Here is a 16,550-nt window from a genome sequence, read left to right on the forward strand (position 1 = left end):
CACTTAAACACAAATTAATTTTCTGACAGTTCTAGAGGCTAGATGTTCAAGAGTAAGGTGGCAACAGATTTGATTTCTCTGGAAGCCTCTCTTTGGCTCACAGATTGCCCCCTTCTCACCATGTCTTTACATGGCCTTTCCTCTGTGTGTGCACATGCCTGATGTCTCTCCGTGTCCAATTTTCTTACAAGGACACTGATTGGCTTAGATTAGGTCCACCCTAATGGCTTCATTTGAACTTAATCACATCTTTAAAGGCCGTGTCTCCAAATACAGACTGAGATATTGGGGGTTAGGGCTTCAACATATGAATTTGTGGGGGGGGGGGCACATTTCAGCTCAAAATACTCCCCATCTCAAGATCCTCAACCCAACCACATCCAAAAAGTCCTTTTTGTTGGGCAAGGTAACATTCACAGGTTTCAGGGATTAGCACATGAACATCTTTCCCAGATTGCTATTCTGGACAAGGTGAAGGGCTGAGAAACCACTTTGGGAAATTTGTTCCGGACATTATGTCAGAGAAGCAAATAGTCAAGGAGCATCTGACCCTGGTCCAGGCTCCTGAGAACCCACCAAGTCAGGCTCAGGGGGCGTAAGAGGGGGGAAGTTTCATCCTGGAACCCAGAGCCTGGGGCATAGCAAGCTGTACACTAAGAGGCCTTCACTCCCCAGTGTCCTGAGGCGCAGGGTAGGACCTGTCCACATCAAGAGAGGACCGAGTAGCCCAGACACAGGCCCTAGTATTTATGCAGCTGCCCTTGAGTGAGGGCCAGGGCTGCCACCACCTGAGATGTGATTAAGGGTAAAGTGGTGCAGGCAGCATTTACACTTCCCTGCCCTCCTGCAGCTTCTACCTTGTTGGACAAAGATTGACCAAAGGGGTCCCACGTGGAGAGGTCCCAGGGTGGGTCAGTCTAACAGGTGTGTGTGTGTGTGACCCCTGCAGTCTCCCAGGGCCCTATTCTCAGGAGGCCCCATGTTTGGGGGCTAATGCTTTGTGGTCACCACCTTGAAATTCTTAATTTGTTTTACCTTTGAATTTATGTTTTGGGTCTACGGCCATGCCACCTTGAACACGCCCTATCTCGTCTGAATTTATGTTTTTGGAAGGACAGTCCGATGGGACAATGGAGAATGTGTGGGGGTCCTGCCGCCCCTGGTCGTGTTCTTACCTGCCAGCTCCCTGCCCCCACCCAGGGACAACTGGTACCCTCCTTTCCCAGCAGGGGCCTGGCCCCAGGCACAGGAAAGTTCCAGGTCATGGTCAGGGTCTGGCACATGCACCATCCATACCAAGGTGTGGAGCAGAGCCCCAGTGCCTATGGGGATCTGCCCCAGGGTATTTCCGTCTGAAGATCCGGACATTAAATAGCAAATTAAAATCCACCATACAGGTTGAAAGACTGTAGGAAAGAAAAAGGTTTGTTCATACCTTTTGAACAAGAGGCCCTGAAAATAATGTATCCATCCCTGGTCTCTGGAGAAGCTACAGAGCCAGCTCTCCACCCACGATGGTCTTTGGAGAAGGGCCCTCCTTATTTCCTTAGGCAGCATCCTTACTTCCTCAGGTAACAGAACAAAGTTTTCCCCGTGGAGACAGCATTCCTGTTTGCATCCTCTTTGGCCCCTCTGCCCAACCCTTCCCTGTCTCAAGGGAGGGAGGATTGGGTGGAGTGAGGGTGAGGAAGAAGCATAAAAGTGCTTATAAACAACAGATGCCACCAGGTGGTTTATTAAGGTCCAAACCCCAGCCCCTCCCACCACAGACCACCTGTTGGCTATAGGCTATGGTTCCAGTCATTCTCCCACTAGGAGGACTGGTCATGTCCCAGGACCTAGGAAACCTTCCCGAGTGGTCTCTGGGTGTGGGGGCCCCTTTCCCGAAGGGTAAAGGGCTGTGATGAGGGAGCGGATGCGGATGTGGCTCTCTGATTAGCTGACAGTAATGCCGGCCCATTGTGGAAGTCACTCCTCACCTACTCCTACATTTCAGGGCCAGGGGTGTGGGTGTCTGTGCAGGCATCTGGGCTGGGCCCTTTGCAAGGACGGGAAAGGCTAATGAGAAACCGGTCAGCAGTGAGAGGCGGCACTAGGCACCTCTATCACCTAGAAGTCGCTCAAGCGGGAGAGCAGGAGCTCTCGGCAGGGGCATATGCTCGCCCTGCCCACCGCGGACCTCAGAAGTTGTTATCGATGTTCCAGACGTCCCCGCTAAGTGCGTTGGCTGCCCCCTGCAGCGTCCAGGTGAGCAGGGCCAGCTGGCGTCGGAAGCGGCTCTCCTGGAAGCCCAGGCCGGGAGCCACCCGGGAGGAGGCAGCCCTAGGGTCTCCGGAACCGTGGGAGCGCAACAGTCGCACGTGGTCGAGCAGCGCGTCCAGCGTGTGGTCTCCGTGGCCCAAGAAAATGTGGCGGAATGGGGAGTCGGCCGGCGACACGTACTGAGACAGGAAGTAGAACTCCACCTGCGCCGAGAAGGGGTCGTGTCGGGTGGGGGTTCCGCCCGAGAGCGCGGGGCCGGACACGCGTAGCGACCATTGCTGAGCAGCTTCTTTAAGTCCCACCTCCCTTTGTCTACCCAATCGGGGGTAGCCATTCTTTGACGTCACCAGCAGCCGGGTAGGCAGCGTCCTCCTACTGTGTTTTAGATTCTATCCCATTCTATCCCTCTGGCCTCCAAGCCCGCATCTACGCCCTCCCAGTCTTCCGCCTTCACTAATTCACTTGCCCGGCTAAAGCCTCAAATAACAGTCTATGGTCCTGCTGTTCCTCACTCTCCTACACCCCAGTCATTCCCCCTCACCGCGGCCAACGTCCACATACCAGCGTCAAAGGTCAAGGGGACAGGCCAGTGCTAATGAAGTGCCTGACTCTGTCCTCCCTCTATGACTCAGATGCTGATCATCTTTCTTGAGATGGCCTCACTCCCCGCCCAGTTCTCCCACCTTTCTTCCAGCCTCTCTGGGTTCCTTCTGCTCCCACGTATGGGCAGGCCCAAGGCTGGACCCCCACCCTCTGCTCCTCTCCTTACCTACAATCCCGTGTTCCTCAAGCCTGGCTGCTTATTAGAATCACCATCGCGTGGGTACCACCCCAACAAAATTGGAATCTCTATGGGTGGTCTCACACGCTCACATCTTTTCAAGCCCTCCATGCCCCTGACTGCAGTCACGACCTCATGAGGATAATTGCCAAGTCTACTTGACAAAAAGCATCCACTGAAATCCTGGCCTCCACCCTTCTGGACCTCCCCACCAGGTAAGGGGCACGTGGACACAGCCTCACACACATGAGCACCAACTTCTTCTAAAACCTGACCCTTGCACCCACAATCCCTCGTGAGTGCCAGGGTCTCCCCAGTGCCAGCCTCTCAGCCCGGAAGGTGTGTTCATGTGAATCGGGTGAGCTCAGACTGCCTGGTTTCTGATTTTGGCTCCACCACTTACTGCGATCTTGGATAAGTTATCATTGTACAGTACTAGCAACCTCACAAGATTTGGGGGGTCCTGTGAGGGAAAATGCAGTAAAGCCCTAGCACATGGCAGCCCTCGAGAAATGGCAGCTGCTATCATTTTCCCCCTCCTCTTCCCTTAACACCCCGTCTGTCCATTTTCCTTCCAAATGTCTCCCATCATTCCAGTCCCCTCACCCACAGGTGGTATTTGCTGCCACTCTCATCCAGAGCTCAGCCATCACTCCATTCATTCCCTCTTCACCATGGACGGTCTGGCCAAATCCTTCCTAAAACTCTGTTCTGCCCCCACCACCTCCCTCTTCAAACACCTCCCTAATTTCCTTGATGCCCAGACCCTAAAAATTCAAACTTCTTTTCCTAGCATTCAAGGCTCCCTTGATAGGTGATCTCTCTCCCACAGTTTGGTGCTCCTCTCCCCTCTGCTTCTCCACAGACTTCTGTTCAGGTTCTGCTGGTCCATGCCCTGCTCCCAAGGACAACCAGGCCTATCTCACTGCCATACCCTTACTCTGGATGTCTCTACTCTGAATGTCTTTTGTCTGCACCAACCCACGTTCTGTTTGTTCCTCTAGACGAACCTCACAGTCTAAAGCAGGGGTTAGCAAACTTTTTCCAAAAAAAGCCAGGTAGCAAATATTTTCGGCTCTGCAGGCCATATTGTTTCTGTTGCAAACACTCAACTTTGCCACCACAGCTAGTACAAAAGCAGCCATAGAGAATATGAAAAATCAATGTGCATGGCTGTGTTTCCATAAAACTTTATTTGCAAAACAGGCAGCAGGCCAAGTTTGGCCCACTGGCTATAGTTTACCAACCCCTGGTCTAGAGCAACAGAGTTCCCTGGGTCTGGCCCAGCCATGTTGCTGGTTCTGAAGTTCTGAATCTTTTACTCTCCGGCCCTGAGTCTGAATCATGCCCCTAGCATACAGGTGCCCTTCATTCCCTGGGGGGGCATGTGGCAACTTGGGGGAGTGGGGTGGGTGAGGGGAGTAGCATCTTTTTGTGTTCTCGGAGTCTGGCACAGCAGGGATTAAAGCAAGATCTGTGAATGAGAATGAACCATGCGTGTCTCAGTGGAAGGGACAAAGGGAAGGGGAGATGGAGAGGTCAGGAAGTAGGGGAATAAGAGAGGAAACTGAAGAGAGAGAAGGATGAGAGGGATCAGGAGAAAAGAGCAAGGATGAAAGAGCCAAGAGGGATGGGTTTGCGAACAGAAACAAGGGGTAAGTGGTGCCAAGGGAAACAGGCAGGGTCACAGGAGGGAAAAACAAATGGAAGACATGTCCCAAAACCAAGGTCCTGCATACACTCCGGGTTCCCTGTCCACACCACACTCAAGGAGGATGGTCCTGCTTAGAATTTTGCCCTGTAGACTTTTTCCCATGCCCACTGTCCCTACTTACCCCATTTCCCGAAATCAAAGCGTTGAGTTCTTGGGAGTAAATAAATGGAAGAAAGTGGAGAGGTTGGAACAGGAGACAGAGCGTGAGTCGGGAAGTATTCAAAATGAAGTGGGAGGAATTGGCCAAGGAATCAGATCCTGTAGAACTTTACGTGACACTTCCCCCAGGCAGCTTCTCTGGGTTTCACCTATCTTATTACCAGAGGGAAGAGAGCTCTCCTTGCTCTGAATTTCTTAAGCCTTTGCCTCTCCTGGACATAAGCTTGTGCCTCTTGTACTGTGGACGATCGTGGACATGCTTTTTCTCTCCAGAGGAGAGGAGAGGGAGGCAGTGAAGGGCTCGGCGCAAGGCAGAGGAGTCCCAGGTCTGCCACGCGGTCTGCCACGCGTCTGGCCCTCCCTGTCCGTTTCATCACTTTGCGGGGCCTGTCTCAGTGGTCGCTCCAGCCTGGCCGGTCTGTGAGCGCTGTCAATCCAGGACTGGGAGCGCCCGGAAGACAGGGACGGATTAAAGGCGGAAACAGGGGAGAGGAGCACAGGGCGAATGGGTCCTCGGATGGGTGGCTCCAGGCCTTCAGGGAAAGGGAGAGGGCGCGGGGGCGGGGCCTCACCCGCATGATGCGCACGTTGTACATGCGCATCAGCCGCTCATCGCTCTCCTCTGAGCTGTAGATCTCCTTTCGCAGCTTCTCAGCTGCCCGGATGTAGTCCCCCCGCGCCGAGTACACCCACTGGAGGGTCAGCCCGCGGGCCTGAGGATGGAGACGCAGGCTGGGGCCAGACCCAGGGGCCAGGACCCCAGCCTAGGGTGGGGGTCCAGGTGCTGGGGAATGGGGCTGAGACCCTGGGGCTGGCAGGACTAGGGGGTATAGTGGAACAGAATAGTGGGAGAGGGAAGAAGATCTGGGCAGTTGGGAGGGTATGAGTTGGGTCCTAAGGGGTCTAGGGCAGGAGTAAAAGGACCAGGTTGTCAGAGGGGACTAGACCCTAAGGATTGTGGGGAAGAGGGGCCACACCTCTGGAATGGGCAGCACTTTGGGGGGATATAGCGCCCCCACCCCCACCCCCAGAAGCCAGGAGCAGGGTTGGTATCTTGGACCTTGAGGTCCCCAGAGAACTCGTTGAGGCTGCCGATGTGCTTGAGGACCACGTCCCCGTAGCGGCCGAAGTCCAGAGGCAGCAGGTGATCGTGGCTGAGCCTGATGAGGAGTTGCCCAGCGAGCTGGGCCACAGCCTGGGCCACCGCGGGCAGGCGGCCCCGCAGGACCCTGTGTAGGTTCTCGTATGTGTCATCCTTCGTGTGCAGGAACGGGTACGCCTGGCCATCCTGCGGGGACAGGGTGCACGCTGGCACAGGGTCATTGTACAGGCAGGCTGAGGGGATGCTGCTCTGGGACAGGGCCAGGAAGTCTCACCTCCATGAAAGAGAACTCAACGGCAGGGACCCCCGCAAAGGCCGTGAAGGAATAGGCACTGCTGTCCATGGGCAGTGGCTGGATCCTGAGAGTGGGCAGGTTGGAGCGCTCTGTGGGTTTGGCTCCCCCCACAAGTTGCCCTCCCTTGCTCCTCACCCCCAACTTACACCTCAGCATCCCAGCTGTGATTGTTGAACATCACCTGCTCATAGAGGGTCTGCCCACTGTGGTTAGGAGAGTCCACCTGGAGGCAGGGTAGGGGGCACCGGTCAGGTCAGGCCCTGGCCACCACCAGCTTCCCTTCATCCCCTGCTCCTGGCCAGCTCTTGCCTGCTTCAGGATGTTCTCTATGAGGCTGATCAGAAGGGGGCTGGTCTTGGCCTGGAACTTGTCATCTCCTGCAGAGAGGGAGGAGAAGGGATGCCAGGCTCAAAGCTTGGCCCTGAGGGCAGGGTGGACCAGAGGGGGCCCAGCTGGTCACACTACCCCCACTCACCCAGCACTGCATTGTCCAGGCTCACATAGACTACGGCTTTGAGGTGCAGCACGCTGAGGTAGCCCTGTGGGTGAGGGATATGAGGTTTAACCACCCCCCCCCCACCTCTTCCCACTGCCTGACTCCCTGTCCTGGACCCCACATTACCTCTAGCCACTCTGTGGAGCCCACGCTCCCAAAGTCCCCTCCGTCCCAGCTGATGAAGAGAAGGCTCCTGCGAGGCCGGAAGCCTGGAAGCAGAGTGGGTTGGGAGCATGGGCTCAGCTGAAGACCAAGCAGAGACACCATCATTGTCTTCCTCTGTCCTACTTCCCTGGGGTCTCTCCTTTCCTCCCACCCAGCCCCCAGCCCAGCCCACCTCCCCTGGTCTGCCCTGACTCAACTATAACAGTGATGGAGATGGCTTTCGTATGGAGTCTCCTGCTTAATGCTTCCCTCAGACCAAGGACTATTATTACAGTTGACTCTTAAACATGGGTTTGAACTGCTTGGGTCCACTTACATGCAGATTTTCAACGGAGCGGAGGGGTCTGCACCCCTAACCCTGGCATTGCTAAAGGGTCAACTCTACTTTCATGTTTAGATGAGGAAACGGAGGTAAAGTGACTTGCCCAGGGCCATGCAGCTGGGACATGGAGAAGCCAGGTTTGGCCCAGGTCTGAGTGGCCACTCTCTAGCCTGTGCTCCTGACTGCCTCTCTGCCCTGTCCTGGCTCAAGCCACAGCCCCAGCTACCCGGCCCAGGCCTTGACCTTACCATTGCTCACCATGGAGGAAAAGGTTCGCACCAGCTCCAGCAGTATGGCCGTCCCCACAGCAGACTTGGCCGCTCCTGGGCCCCACGCATCCCTCTGCGCCCCAATGACAACATAGTGATCTGCAGGAGGGGAGGTTTGGGGTCTATGTCCTTATACTGGCAGTACCCAGAAAGCACCTGGGAGGGTGTGTCACAGGGCCTCATCACTATTTCTTAGGCCTCTCAGTCTCCACTTCCCAGCCCTGCCATCCCTGCTGTCCCTAAAGTGACAGCACCTCTTCTGCTTGGCCCTGCCTGGATGGCCTGCTCCTTCGGCAGGGTGCTTGGAGTCATTCTGGATTCCATCACCTCCCTGGTCAGCCATGTCCTGCTGTTTGACAAGTCCTGACAGGTCTTCCTCCTCTACCCCTCTACCCCAACCATCCCCCCCCAACCCCGGTTTCTCATCTGAGCTGCCATCACAGGCTTCCCTGTGTCTCTCCTCAGTGTTTGTAGATATCACACTCCTCAGCTCAAGAACCCACTTTGATTCGGGGGCGCCTGGCTGACTCAGTCAGTTGAGCATCTGACTTCAGCTCAGATTGTGATCTCATGGTTCATAGGTTCGAGCCTTGCGTCAGGCTCTCTGTTATCAAGGTGGAGCCCGCTTCTTCTGTCCCCCTCTCTCTGCACTTTCCCCACTCATGCTCACTCTTTTTCTCTCCCTCTCTCAAAACTAAACATTAAAAATAAAAAAAGAACCCACTTAGATTCCTACTGCTATCTGCATCTAGTTAGGCTCAAAATGTTCGTCTGCCTAACCTGAACTCCTTTTTATGCTATGACATCACCCAAAGCACACTTGCTCACCTCCTGTGCTAGGGAACTCACTACTGTGCAGAACTGCCCATCCTGTCTCTGGACAGATTTGACCATGGGGTCTACTCATTGCCACCCTCCTTGGTCCCAGATCAGCCTCAATTAGCCAGCCTCCCACCCTGCTAACTCCTGCTGCCCCCTCCCCTGGGCACCACCCCTGCCCACTCCCCCAGGGCCTCCTGCTCCACCCCATTTCTAGTCCAGGTTCATGAGCAATGGCTCCCCTCCTGCAGGCTGTGGGTGATGCTGGGCAAGCTAGCACACCTGGCTCTGAGCGGCCCTCGATGCAGCCAAAGATGTTGCTGATGGGGGTAGAGACCCTGTGGTTGTTGACCCCTAGATGCAAGCCTGGCCCAGGGCCCAGGCGATAAGGGGAGACTGGGAGGTGCCCCTGCCATTCCTGGGGGGCCACAGGGCCTTGGAGTTTCCTGGAGAGGGGTGGGGCAGAAAGGGTTGGAAGTGGCAGAGAGGCCCAGGCTATAGAAGAGCCCAGAGCTCCCCCTGCGCTCTTTCCCTCCCACCCTCTGGTTCCAGCTCGACTTCTGCAATGTGCCTCCTGCCTTGGACAGTTGTGCAGGTTAGGTCCTCAAAGGTGCCCAGAGGAAGTGGGTGAGATATCCAGCTGGAGCTCCACTCACTGGATGGCAGGCACTGGCATGAGGCTCTGCCCACCCAGAAGATTCATCTTTTTCTAGTTCACCCCAAAAGACTTTACAAACTAGCTCCCTCTCCCTTCCTCCTCCCCTCTTGGTCCCCACACGCCCCTCACCTCAGCAGGAGGGAGGCAATGTCCGCACTGATGGGCTGGGCTGGGATGTTAGGGAGGCCTGAGGACTGGACTGGAGGGAACTGGGTTTGATTAAAGGAAGGGAAGCCAGGCGTGTAGGGGTCCCCAGTTCCCAGGTGCACCTGTGAGGAAGGGGGTGTCCACGCTGAAACTGTGAGCTGGGCTCCCAGGAGTAGCTTACCAGCATCATCCTAGACAAAGAGGTACAGTCTTGGGACCCCAGGAATCCACCACTGGCTGCCCCCAGACTCACATGTCCATACACAGCCCTGTGGCTGGACAGGCCGAGCTTGTGTGGGTCCTGGGAGAAGTCTGCGGAATCAGGGTATATGAGCACTCCTCGGGCCCCAAAGTCCTGGGCACTGGCCACCTGGGAATGGGACATGGGTAAAAGGCTCCTTCTCCCAGAGAAAACCGATTTATAAGGGCAGGAGAAGCAAGTAAAAGTAAAGTGGCACTGCCTCTGCTCTGCTATTATGAACCCAGAGAGGCTGTGGGCACCCCCACCACCCTCATCTTCCCACCTTCGCACAGCAAACCTCACCTTGCTCCACATTCTTCCCTGCTTGTTCCCCATCCCAACCTCCTGATTTTGTTCCCCGCCAACACTTTCTTACCCGCTTGGTTCTTTTCCTCTTCTGACAGCCTCCTAGAGGCTTCCCATCTGCTGCTATCCTATCTTCGCTTTCCCCAGCCCTGCGCCCTCCGCGCTCCACTCCATCCCCCATCCAGGGACCCTCACCTTCTGGGCAAAACTGATCTCCCCTAGGCGCACCAGCAGGAGGCGCCCCGCCGGCTCCACGCCCCGGGCCCGCAGGTCCTGCAGGTCCTCTGGGCGCCCGTAGTGGGCGTACACCAGCTCTCCCTGGGAATGAGAAGGGCTGTGAGGCGCTGTCTCCCCGTCCCTCCTCCGCCACCCGGGAGAGGACGCTCGCTGCCCCCGTCCTGGGGGCGGGACAGGGGGCGCTCACCGTGGCGTTGCCCGTGGCGCTGTAGGGACAGTAGACATCGTGGTCCTCCAGCTGCAGGGGCTCCCCGAGCTTCCCAGCCGCCTCCACCCAATGCAGGGTATTGGGATGAGCCCTGAGGAGCGGAGGTGGTAAGCGCCCCCCGCGCGCCCCCCGCGCGCCCCCCGCGCGCCGCCCGCGCACTCACGGGTCCGGGAACTGCAGCCCCACGTAGTGCGTATCCATCCAGACGTGGTCCAGCTTTTGGCCCAAGAGCGCCACGCGGATGTCCTGAGCCAGGGCTGCCATGCCGGCCGAGCCAGCCACCCTTTTCCGAAGGCTGGTTTGCCTGAGCGGGAAGAGGTGGGATTGGGGCGTGGAAGGGGAAGAAGGGGACTTCTGGACGCCTGGAGGAGAGGGAGGGAGGGGGACTGATGCCAGAGACGTGGGGTCGCCCTGGGGCCTGGGCAGTGACGGACTCTCAAGTCTCTCCCTGACTCTACCATTACCATCCATCCCATTACCACCCGGGCTGCCAGCCAGTGTCTCTAAGGCCTCCTTCCTCCTTAGCTTTCTTGGTATCTTGTCCACCATCTCTTAGGTTATTGCTGGCTCAATCCAAACTTCCCGATTTACTGCCTTTCCACACGTATGCATACTGTCCTGTGCTCTGCCCCACATATGAAAAACACTTTTCTTCCAAAGGGCTAACTGGGCGGATGTGGCCCTCCATCTCCCCCACCCTCCACCTGAGTCTCACAGAGCTATCTGAACATCGTGGTTCCAGGTGTCATAGTGGGGCCCCTTGTCTTGGAGACCTCACCCTGTCGTCTTCCATAGTCACCACCTAACTCGTGAGCCTGTTGTTGCCTGAGCTTCAGGCACGGCCTCCCTGACAACAGGCTTCACCTGCACCCTCTCCAAGGTGGACAGACTCCTCCCTCCTCAGCATCATCCTTGAATACCCCTCTACCTTTTGCCTTGGCAGAAACCCAGCTGTCCCCTGAGACGCCGGGTTCCTATGGGGCTCTGGTTCTTCTCCCACCTGCACTTGCAGTGGAGGCAGGCCCCTGGCTCCACGGTTGGAATTTCTGGCCATTACTGCCCTGGGAGAACTCTCTTCCTTTGAAGCCTGGACCATCCAGCTCTCCCACGCTCTGCCCCTCTTTCAGACAATCGGTCACTTGTCCGCTTTCATCAAGGACTTTGGTATCTGGCATATCATTTTCATCTCCACTAAGGAACTCCACCAAGTTTCTGCACTACTTCAAAATCCACATGCGGGGTCACCTTAGTCTCAGCCTCCACCCTCTGAGCTCTCACGAGGACCACAGCACTCCATGGTCTAAGTGGTTTTCTCAAGACCATTTCTGCCTCCCACTCCGCCCCCATCCAGGAGCTCAAGTATTTGTTTGAAACTGCATCCATCAGTGCGTTCGTAAAATAGATGATGCATAACAGTAAATTAGATGTACACGCTGCAATATATAGACCTTGAAAACATGGCGTTAAGTTAAAAGAAAAATTTATCAAATTAAAAACACACTAGAGAGGGGCGCCTGGGTGGCGCAGTCGGTTAAGCGTCCGACTTCAGCCAGGTCACGATCTCGCGGTCCGGGAGTTCGAGCCCCGCGTCGGGCTCTGGGCTGATGGCTCAGAGCCTGGAGCCTGTTTCCGATTCTGTGTCTCCCTCTCTCTCTCTGCCCCTCCCCCGTTCATGCTCGTCTCTCTCTGTCCCAAAAATAAATAAACGTTGAAAAAAAAAATTTAAAAAAAAAAACAAACACACACACTAGAGAGACACTAGAGAGAGCTGTATCTGAGTAGTGGGTCTTGGAGTGACTTTTTTTTTTTTTTTTTTTTACATTCCTCTTTATATTTTTCCACATGGCTTAACTTTAAAAACAATGAACATAGAGGATGTTATGCAAACATTAAATGTTTTGAAAAGTCTACCTATCCATGTAGAACATTCCATATATGACAAAGCTATGTGTGTATTTAAAGGCGCACATCAAACACATCAGATGAGGTGCTTCTGGGTGAGGAGACGAGGGAGGAGGGCTCAGAGTTAGGGAGGGAAATTAAATAAGAAAATCCTTTGCTGAGGACACTGAACTACTGCCCCAGGAGTATCATGAACTCTGTTCTTTGCACCAACCTTAAAAAACAAAACAAACAAAAAAACCAACCAAAAAAAACAAAACAAAACACTAAAAGCTCCCCCTACATCTGATCATGATACTCTGTTGTTTCAAATTCTTCATTTCTCTCTCTTGCCTCTTAAAATCCAAAGCAGTTTGGGTAGCCATTAAGGCCTTATATGACCTGAGCCATATCCACCTTGACACTGCAGCTCCCCATGGCCACAGGTCAAAATTCAAGCCCTGTGATGTGCCATTAAAGACTTTTCTGGGTCTGTCCTGTCTGGACCCCTCTGTACTCATTCAGACAGCCACATGGACCTTCGTTCACTTCCTCCAATAGGCCACCATTCTCACCCCAGGCCCTCTGCACCTGCTGTTCTCTGGCCTAAAATGCTTTTCCACCTTCTCTTGGCCTGGTGAACAACTCACCCCTTGGGGTCAGCTCCTCACTTCCTTAAGGAAGTCTTCCCTGACCCCCACTCTAAGTCAGATCTCCCTGGTTATAGTCATTGCAATGATCCTAGTAACAAATACATAGTCAGGAATGTGATTATTAGTTCAGTATTGATTTCCCCCAATAGACTGAAAGCTCCATAAGGACAAGGCCCAGACTTTTGTTCTCTGCTCTATCGCCCCCACCTACTACTTAGCCTAGCACTTGCCACACGGTAGGTGCTCAAAAATATTTGGTGGACAAACGAATGAATGACCTCATCAGTGTCACTGCCAGTTCAGCCATTTACTTTCCTGGTCACACCCACACTGCTCTTGTCATCACCCAGAATTCCGTCTCCAGAATATTTATCCACTGAGGATTTACTGAACACTAACTAAATACCAGGCACTGTGCTAAGTGTTGGAGATGTCAGAATAAATAGGACACAATTTATCAGATAAATGTTAAAAGTTCCAGTATCCCACTCTGACTAGAGCTTTCCAGGTTCCAGCTTGCTCCCTGACCCTCACTATACCTGCTCTTCAACCACATTGAGTACTCCAGACTGTCCGATTTCTCCAAGCCTCTCTGCAGCTTTCCCTTCCTTCTCCATTCACCCTGGAGTCATGCATCACTTCATCGCTCGCTCCCCCTCACTGCCACCCTCTTGCTCTCCCCACCCTCTGATGACATCCACAGTGCCACACCTCACCCTGCAACCTGGCAAACCACCTGTTCACAGTCTGTACCCAGCCGACCGAGTGTTGCCCAAGAAAATAAGAAGCCCTGGGGCGCCTGGGTGGCTCAGTTGGTTAGGCATCTGACTCTCGATTTCAGCTCAGGTCATGATCTCACTGTTTGTGGGATCGAGCCCCTAGTCCAGCTCTGTGGCAACAGCCCAGAGCCTGCTTGGGATTCTCTCCCTCTCTCTCTGCCCCTCCCCTGCACCCTCTCTCTCTCTCTCAAAATAAATAAATAAACATTAAAAAAATAAAAAGCTATCTGGAGTCTACAGCAAAGTTCATACTCCATAACAAAGTAATATAAAAACATTCCTGTGAAAGTCAGGAAATAGGCATATCTCCAGTCATCATTACCCAAATTCACATCCTCTAATGCGATAAGCAATGAAAAAAGACAGAAAAGGTATAGACATTGAGAAAGAGGCTATACATCTCTCACTAGCTATAGCTTATATGACTTTCTACTTAGAAAACCCAGGAGAATCCACTGAAACCACTATTCCTGACCAAAGAGAGGGCTATTGGAGGCCTGACCTCTGAACCTACCTGGGCAGCTCCTTCCCAATAGGGAAAGTGACCTCAGGAAAATAAGAGAAACACTGGCCTACTTGGGCTGAGCTTCAGGCCTGCATGGTCTGTATTTGGATGGCATCTCTCACAAATTAGAGGGAAGTCTATGCTCACAAATGCATTTGCTTGCTCATTTTTTCAGATTCCTTAAAATGTCCCTTCTCAGAAACCCCCAGAGCTTCCCACAGCCACAGGTCAAAATCCAAGCCCTGTGATGTGGCACTCAGGACTTTTCTGGGTCTGTCCCGCCTCCTGCCTGGATACTGGACCCTTCTGCTCTCACTCAGTCAGCTCCCACATCTCCTAAGGGTGCCATCCTCAGAGCCAGAGCCCCTCTGCAACCTTATCTCTGGGATGCCCCCCCCCTCCCCTCAGCTCCAAGTGCCTGACATCCTTCCCAGGACCACTCCCAGGGAGGCCAGGGAGGCAAGTGGAAGGCCTCAGAAGGGGCCCCACACCAGAGTCCTGGGCAGAGGGAAGGAGGCTGAGTTCCGGCAAGGCTGACCCTTACCTGATTGTGTCCTCCAGGCGCCCCTCCCCCAGGAACCTCAGGAACATGGCCTGGAGGTCGCTCCAGTACAAGGTGCCCTGGTGGGAGTCTGGGCCCGGCTCATAGTTTATATCCTCGCTGACCACCAACACGTCATCCCCGCATGCCTGGCAGGACCCTCGGAAGGCCACATAGCCCAGAAGGAAAGCTGGGGGATGGCAAGATGGAGATGCCCTTGTACCCCTCTCTGGATTCCAGAAATCCACCCCCAACCCAGGCCCTTCACTGACGGGGGAATGGGGTAGGGGATGACTCTCACCCCCAGTGAAGATCAGCAGGGTTGTCAGGACCAGGTAGGGGGCAGCCCTTCGTCCTGTTGCTGCCCAGAGTCCGAGGTTCTGCTTCCCTGCTCTGGAGCCCAGGTCAGGGCCCCTCAGCTCCATAGGGCAGAACTGGATGGGTGGCTCAGCCCCCTCCTCCCCGTCTTCCTCTTCCTCCTCCAGGCGCCACTGCTGGGTGCCCTCCACGCGCTTGTAGATGGTCTGAGAGGGTCGTGGGGACAGCCTTTGCTGCGCAGGGCACGGTGGGCATGAGATTGGGAGAAGAGGCGTGGGGGATAGGCTAGGATCTGGCAATAACAGTCAGTGACTATGGGGTGCCAGAGGAGCACAAGGCAGGGGAAAGGGTCCTGAGAGGCAAGCTGCAGGGGAAAGATGGAGGTGGGGAGGGGAGGGGCCAGCTTTGGGGTTTGGGAGGGGGCTGAAGGACCTAGAGAGAAGGCCTAACGTGTCCCCCAACCCCACTCGGTCTTACCGTTCTGTGAAGTAGACCCCAAAGCCGCTCCATGCTCGTGCCCCCTCCTGAGCCTCGCCGGCTGTTCCCCCAACAGTGATAAACCGTTTGTGGGAGCCCCAAAAGGGCCCCTTATCAGCTCTGGCAGGCAGCCTGAGCCTAGGCCGTTCTTGTCCCCCCCCCCCCAAAGGGTGGGGGCACAGTCCTGGCCTCAGTCCAGCCTTCCAGATATGAACCCCCAGCCCAGGCCAGAGGACAAGGGGCTGTGCCCTCCCCTGCCAATCCCTCCACAGTCCCACTTCCGCCCCCTTCCTGCAAAACAATCAATTTTTTTACCTTGGGGCAGACTTTGGCCTCCTAGTTCCCATCAGGGGTGGGGGAAGGGGACTGATGGCTGGGGAGGGCAAAGATAAGGATGCCCTCTCCTGCTTCCACCGCTCCCAGTGTCCTTGGGGACCCCTTCCTAAGCTCCCCACTATGAAAACCTCACCCCCTCTCAAGTCATCTGGCTTGCAGGCCCACCAGTGAGTGCCCAGCCGGTCCCTGTAACGCATTAGGCTTGGCTGGGGTGATCCTAAGCTGAAGTTGCCTAAGTGGTGTGACCTGGGGGTTGGTCTGGCCATGTGAATGCCTATCTCATTGGAATCAGGCTGAAAAGTGGGTCTGGGGCTCCTGCTAACTTCTGGGGAGAGAGGGGCATGGGTGGGAGCATATGGTCAAGTAGGACCAGTGAGTGCTCCATGTTGGGGTTCTCCTGCATCTGTGAGTCAAGGCCCGCCAGGCATTGGTGGGAAGTGTCCTGGTCAAGGCCTGGGCAGAACTGGGTGATCTTCAACAAGTCATGGTCTTCTCTGGGGCACCTGCGTCTCTTTGGTGACCGGAAGACATGACTTCTACCTCTTTGGGGTCTGGGCACCCCTGGAACACATCACGGGCACAAACTGCTAAGTTTTACCCACAATTTCACACATGGGATGCAGGTCCTCAAGCCCTACCGAGGATCCCAAGTAGCTCTGGAATAGAAGTGCTCAGGGGCCTCGTGTCGGGTCTCCCTTGGGAAACCTCAGCTCTTACCCAAATTGGGAGAGAGGCTCAGAGCTGCTGGGGCGCACCAGTGCCCCAGTCTCCGCCCCATTCTTGCCACCGCCAAGAGCCCGGAGAAGGAAGACGAGGCGCAGCCGGCTCACCTGAGCTGCAGGTCCGGGGGGCTTAGGCACCGCCTCCCACCTGAGGCCC

At 55.1% G+C, this 16,550-nt stretch overlaps 1 protein-coding gene across 4 annotated transcripts; it reads right to left on the reverse strand.

Annotated features, from left to right (window-relative positions):
• Nucleotides 1–1,702: 1,702 nt before the first annotated feature.
• Nucleotides 1,703–16,524, reverse strand: TFR2 (transferrin receptor 2). Of its 4 annotated transcripts, none has more exons than XM_045462219.1 (19): nucleotides 16,502–16,523; nucleotides 15,336–15,396; nucleotides 14,842–15,091; nucleotides 14,544–14,730; nucleotides 10,345–10,485; nucleotides 10,161–10,272; nucleotides 9,932–10,054; nucleotides 9,443–9,559; nucleotides 9,172–9,311; nucleotides 8,667–8,830; nucleotides 7,555–7,664; nucleotides 6,936–7,052; nucleotides 6,789–6,852; nucleotides 6,623–6,690; nucleotides 6,460–6,536; nucleotides 6,293–6,377; nucleotides 5,977–6,204; nucleotides 5,489–5,629; nucleotides 1,703–2,465 (listed from the first exon to the last, which is right to left on the reverse strand). In XM_045462219.1, exons 2-19 carry the CDS (start codon nucleotides 15,366–15,368, stop codon nucleotides 2,181–2,183), a joined length of 2,442 nt encoding a protein of 813 aa, XP_045318175.1. In that variant the 5' UTR covers nucleotides 15,369–15,396; nucleotides 16,502–16,523; the 3' UTR covers nucleotides 1,703–2,180. The 4 variants fall into 4 exon arrangements, with proteins under 4 accessions (XP_045318175.1, XP_045318176.1, XP_045318177.1 ...); XM_045462220.1 differs by having other exon boundaries at nucleotides 6,936–7,018; nucleotides 7,545–7,664; nucleotides 16,502–16,520; XM_045462221.1 differs by lacking the exon at nucleotides 6,936–7,052 and having other exon boundaries at nucleotides 16,502–16,524.
• Nucleotides 16,525–16,550: the final 26 nt, after the last annotated feature.

This window comes from Leopardus geoffroyi, chromosome E3 (assembly GCF_018350155.1).
Source record: "Leopardus geoffroyi isolate Oge1 chromosome E3, O.geoffroyi_Oge1_pat1.0, whole genome shotgun sequence".
Classification (NCBI taxonomy): Eukaryota; Metazoa; Chordata; class Mammalia; order Carnivora; family Felidae; genus Leopardus; species Leopardus geoffroyi.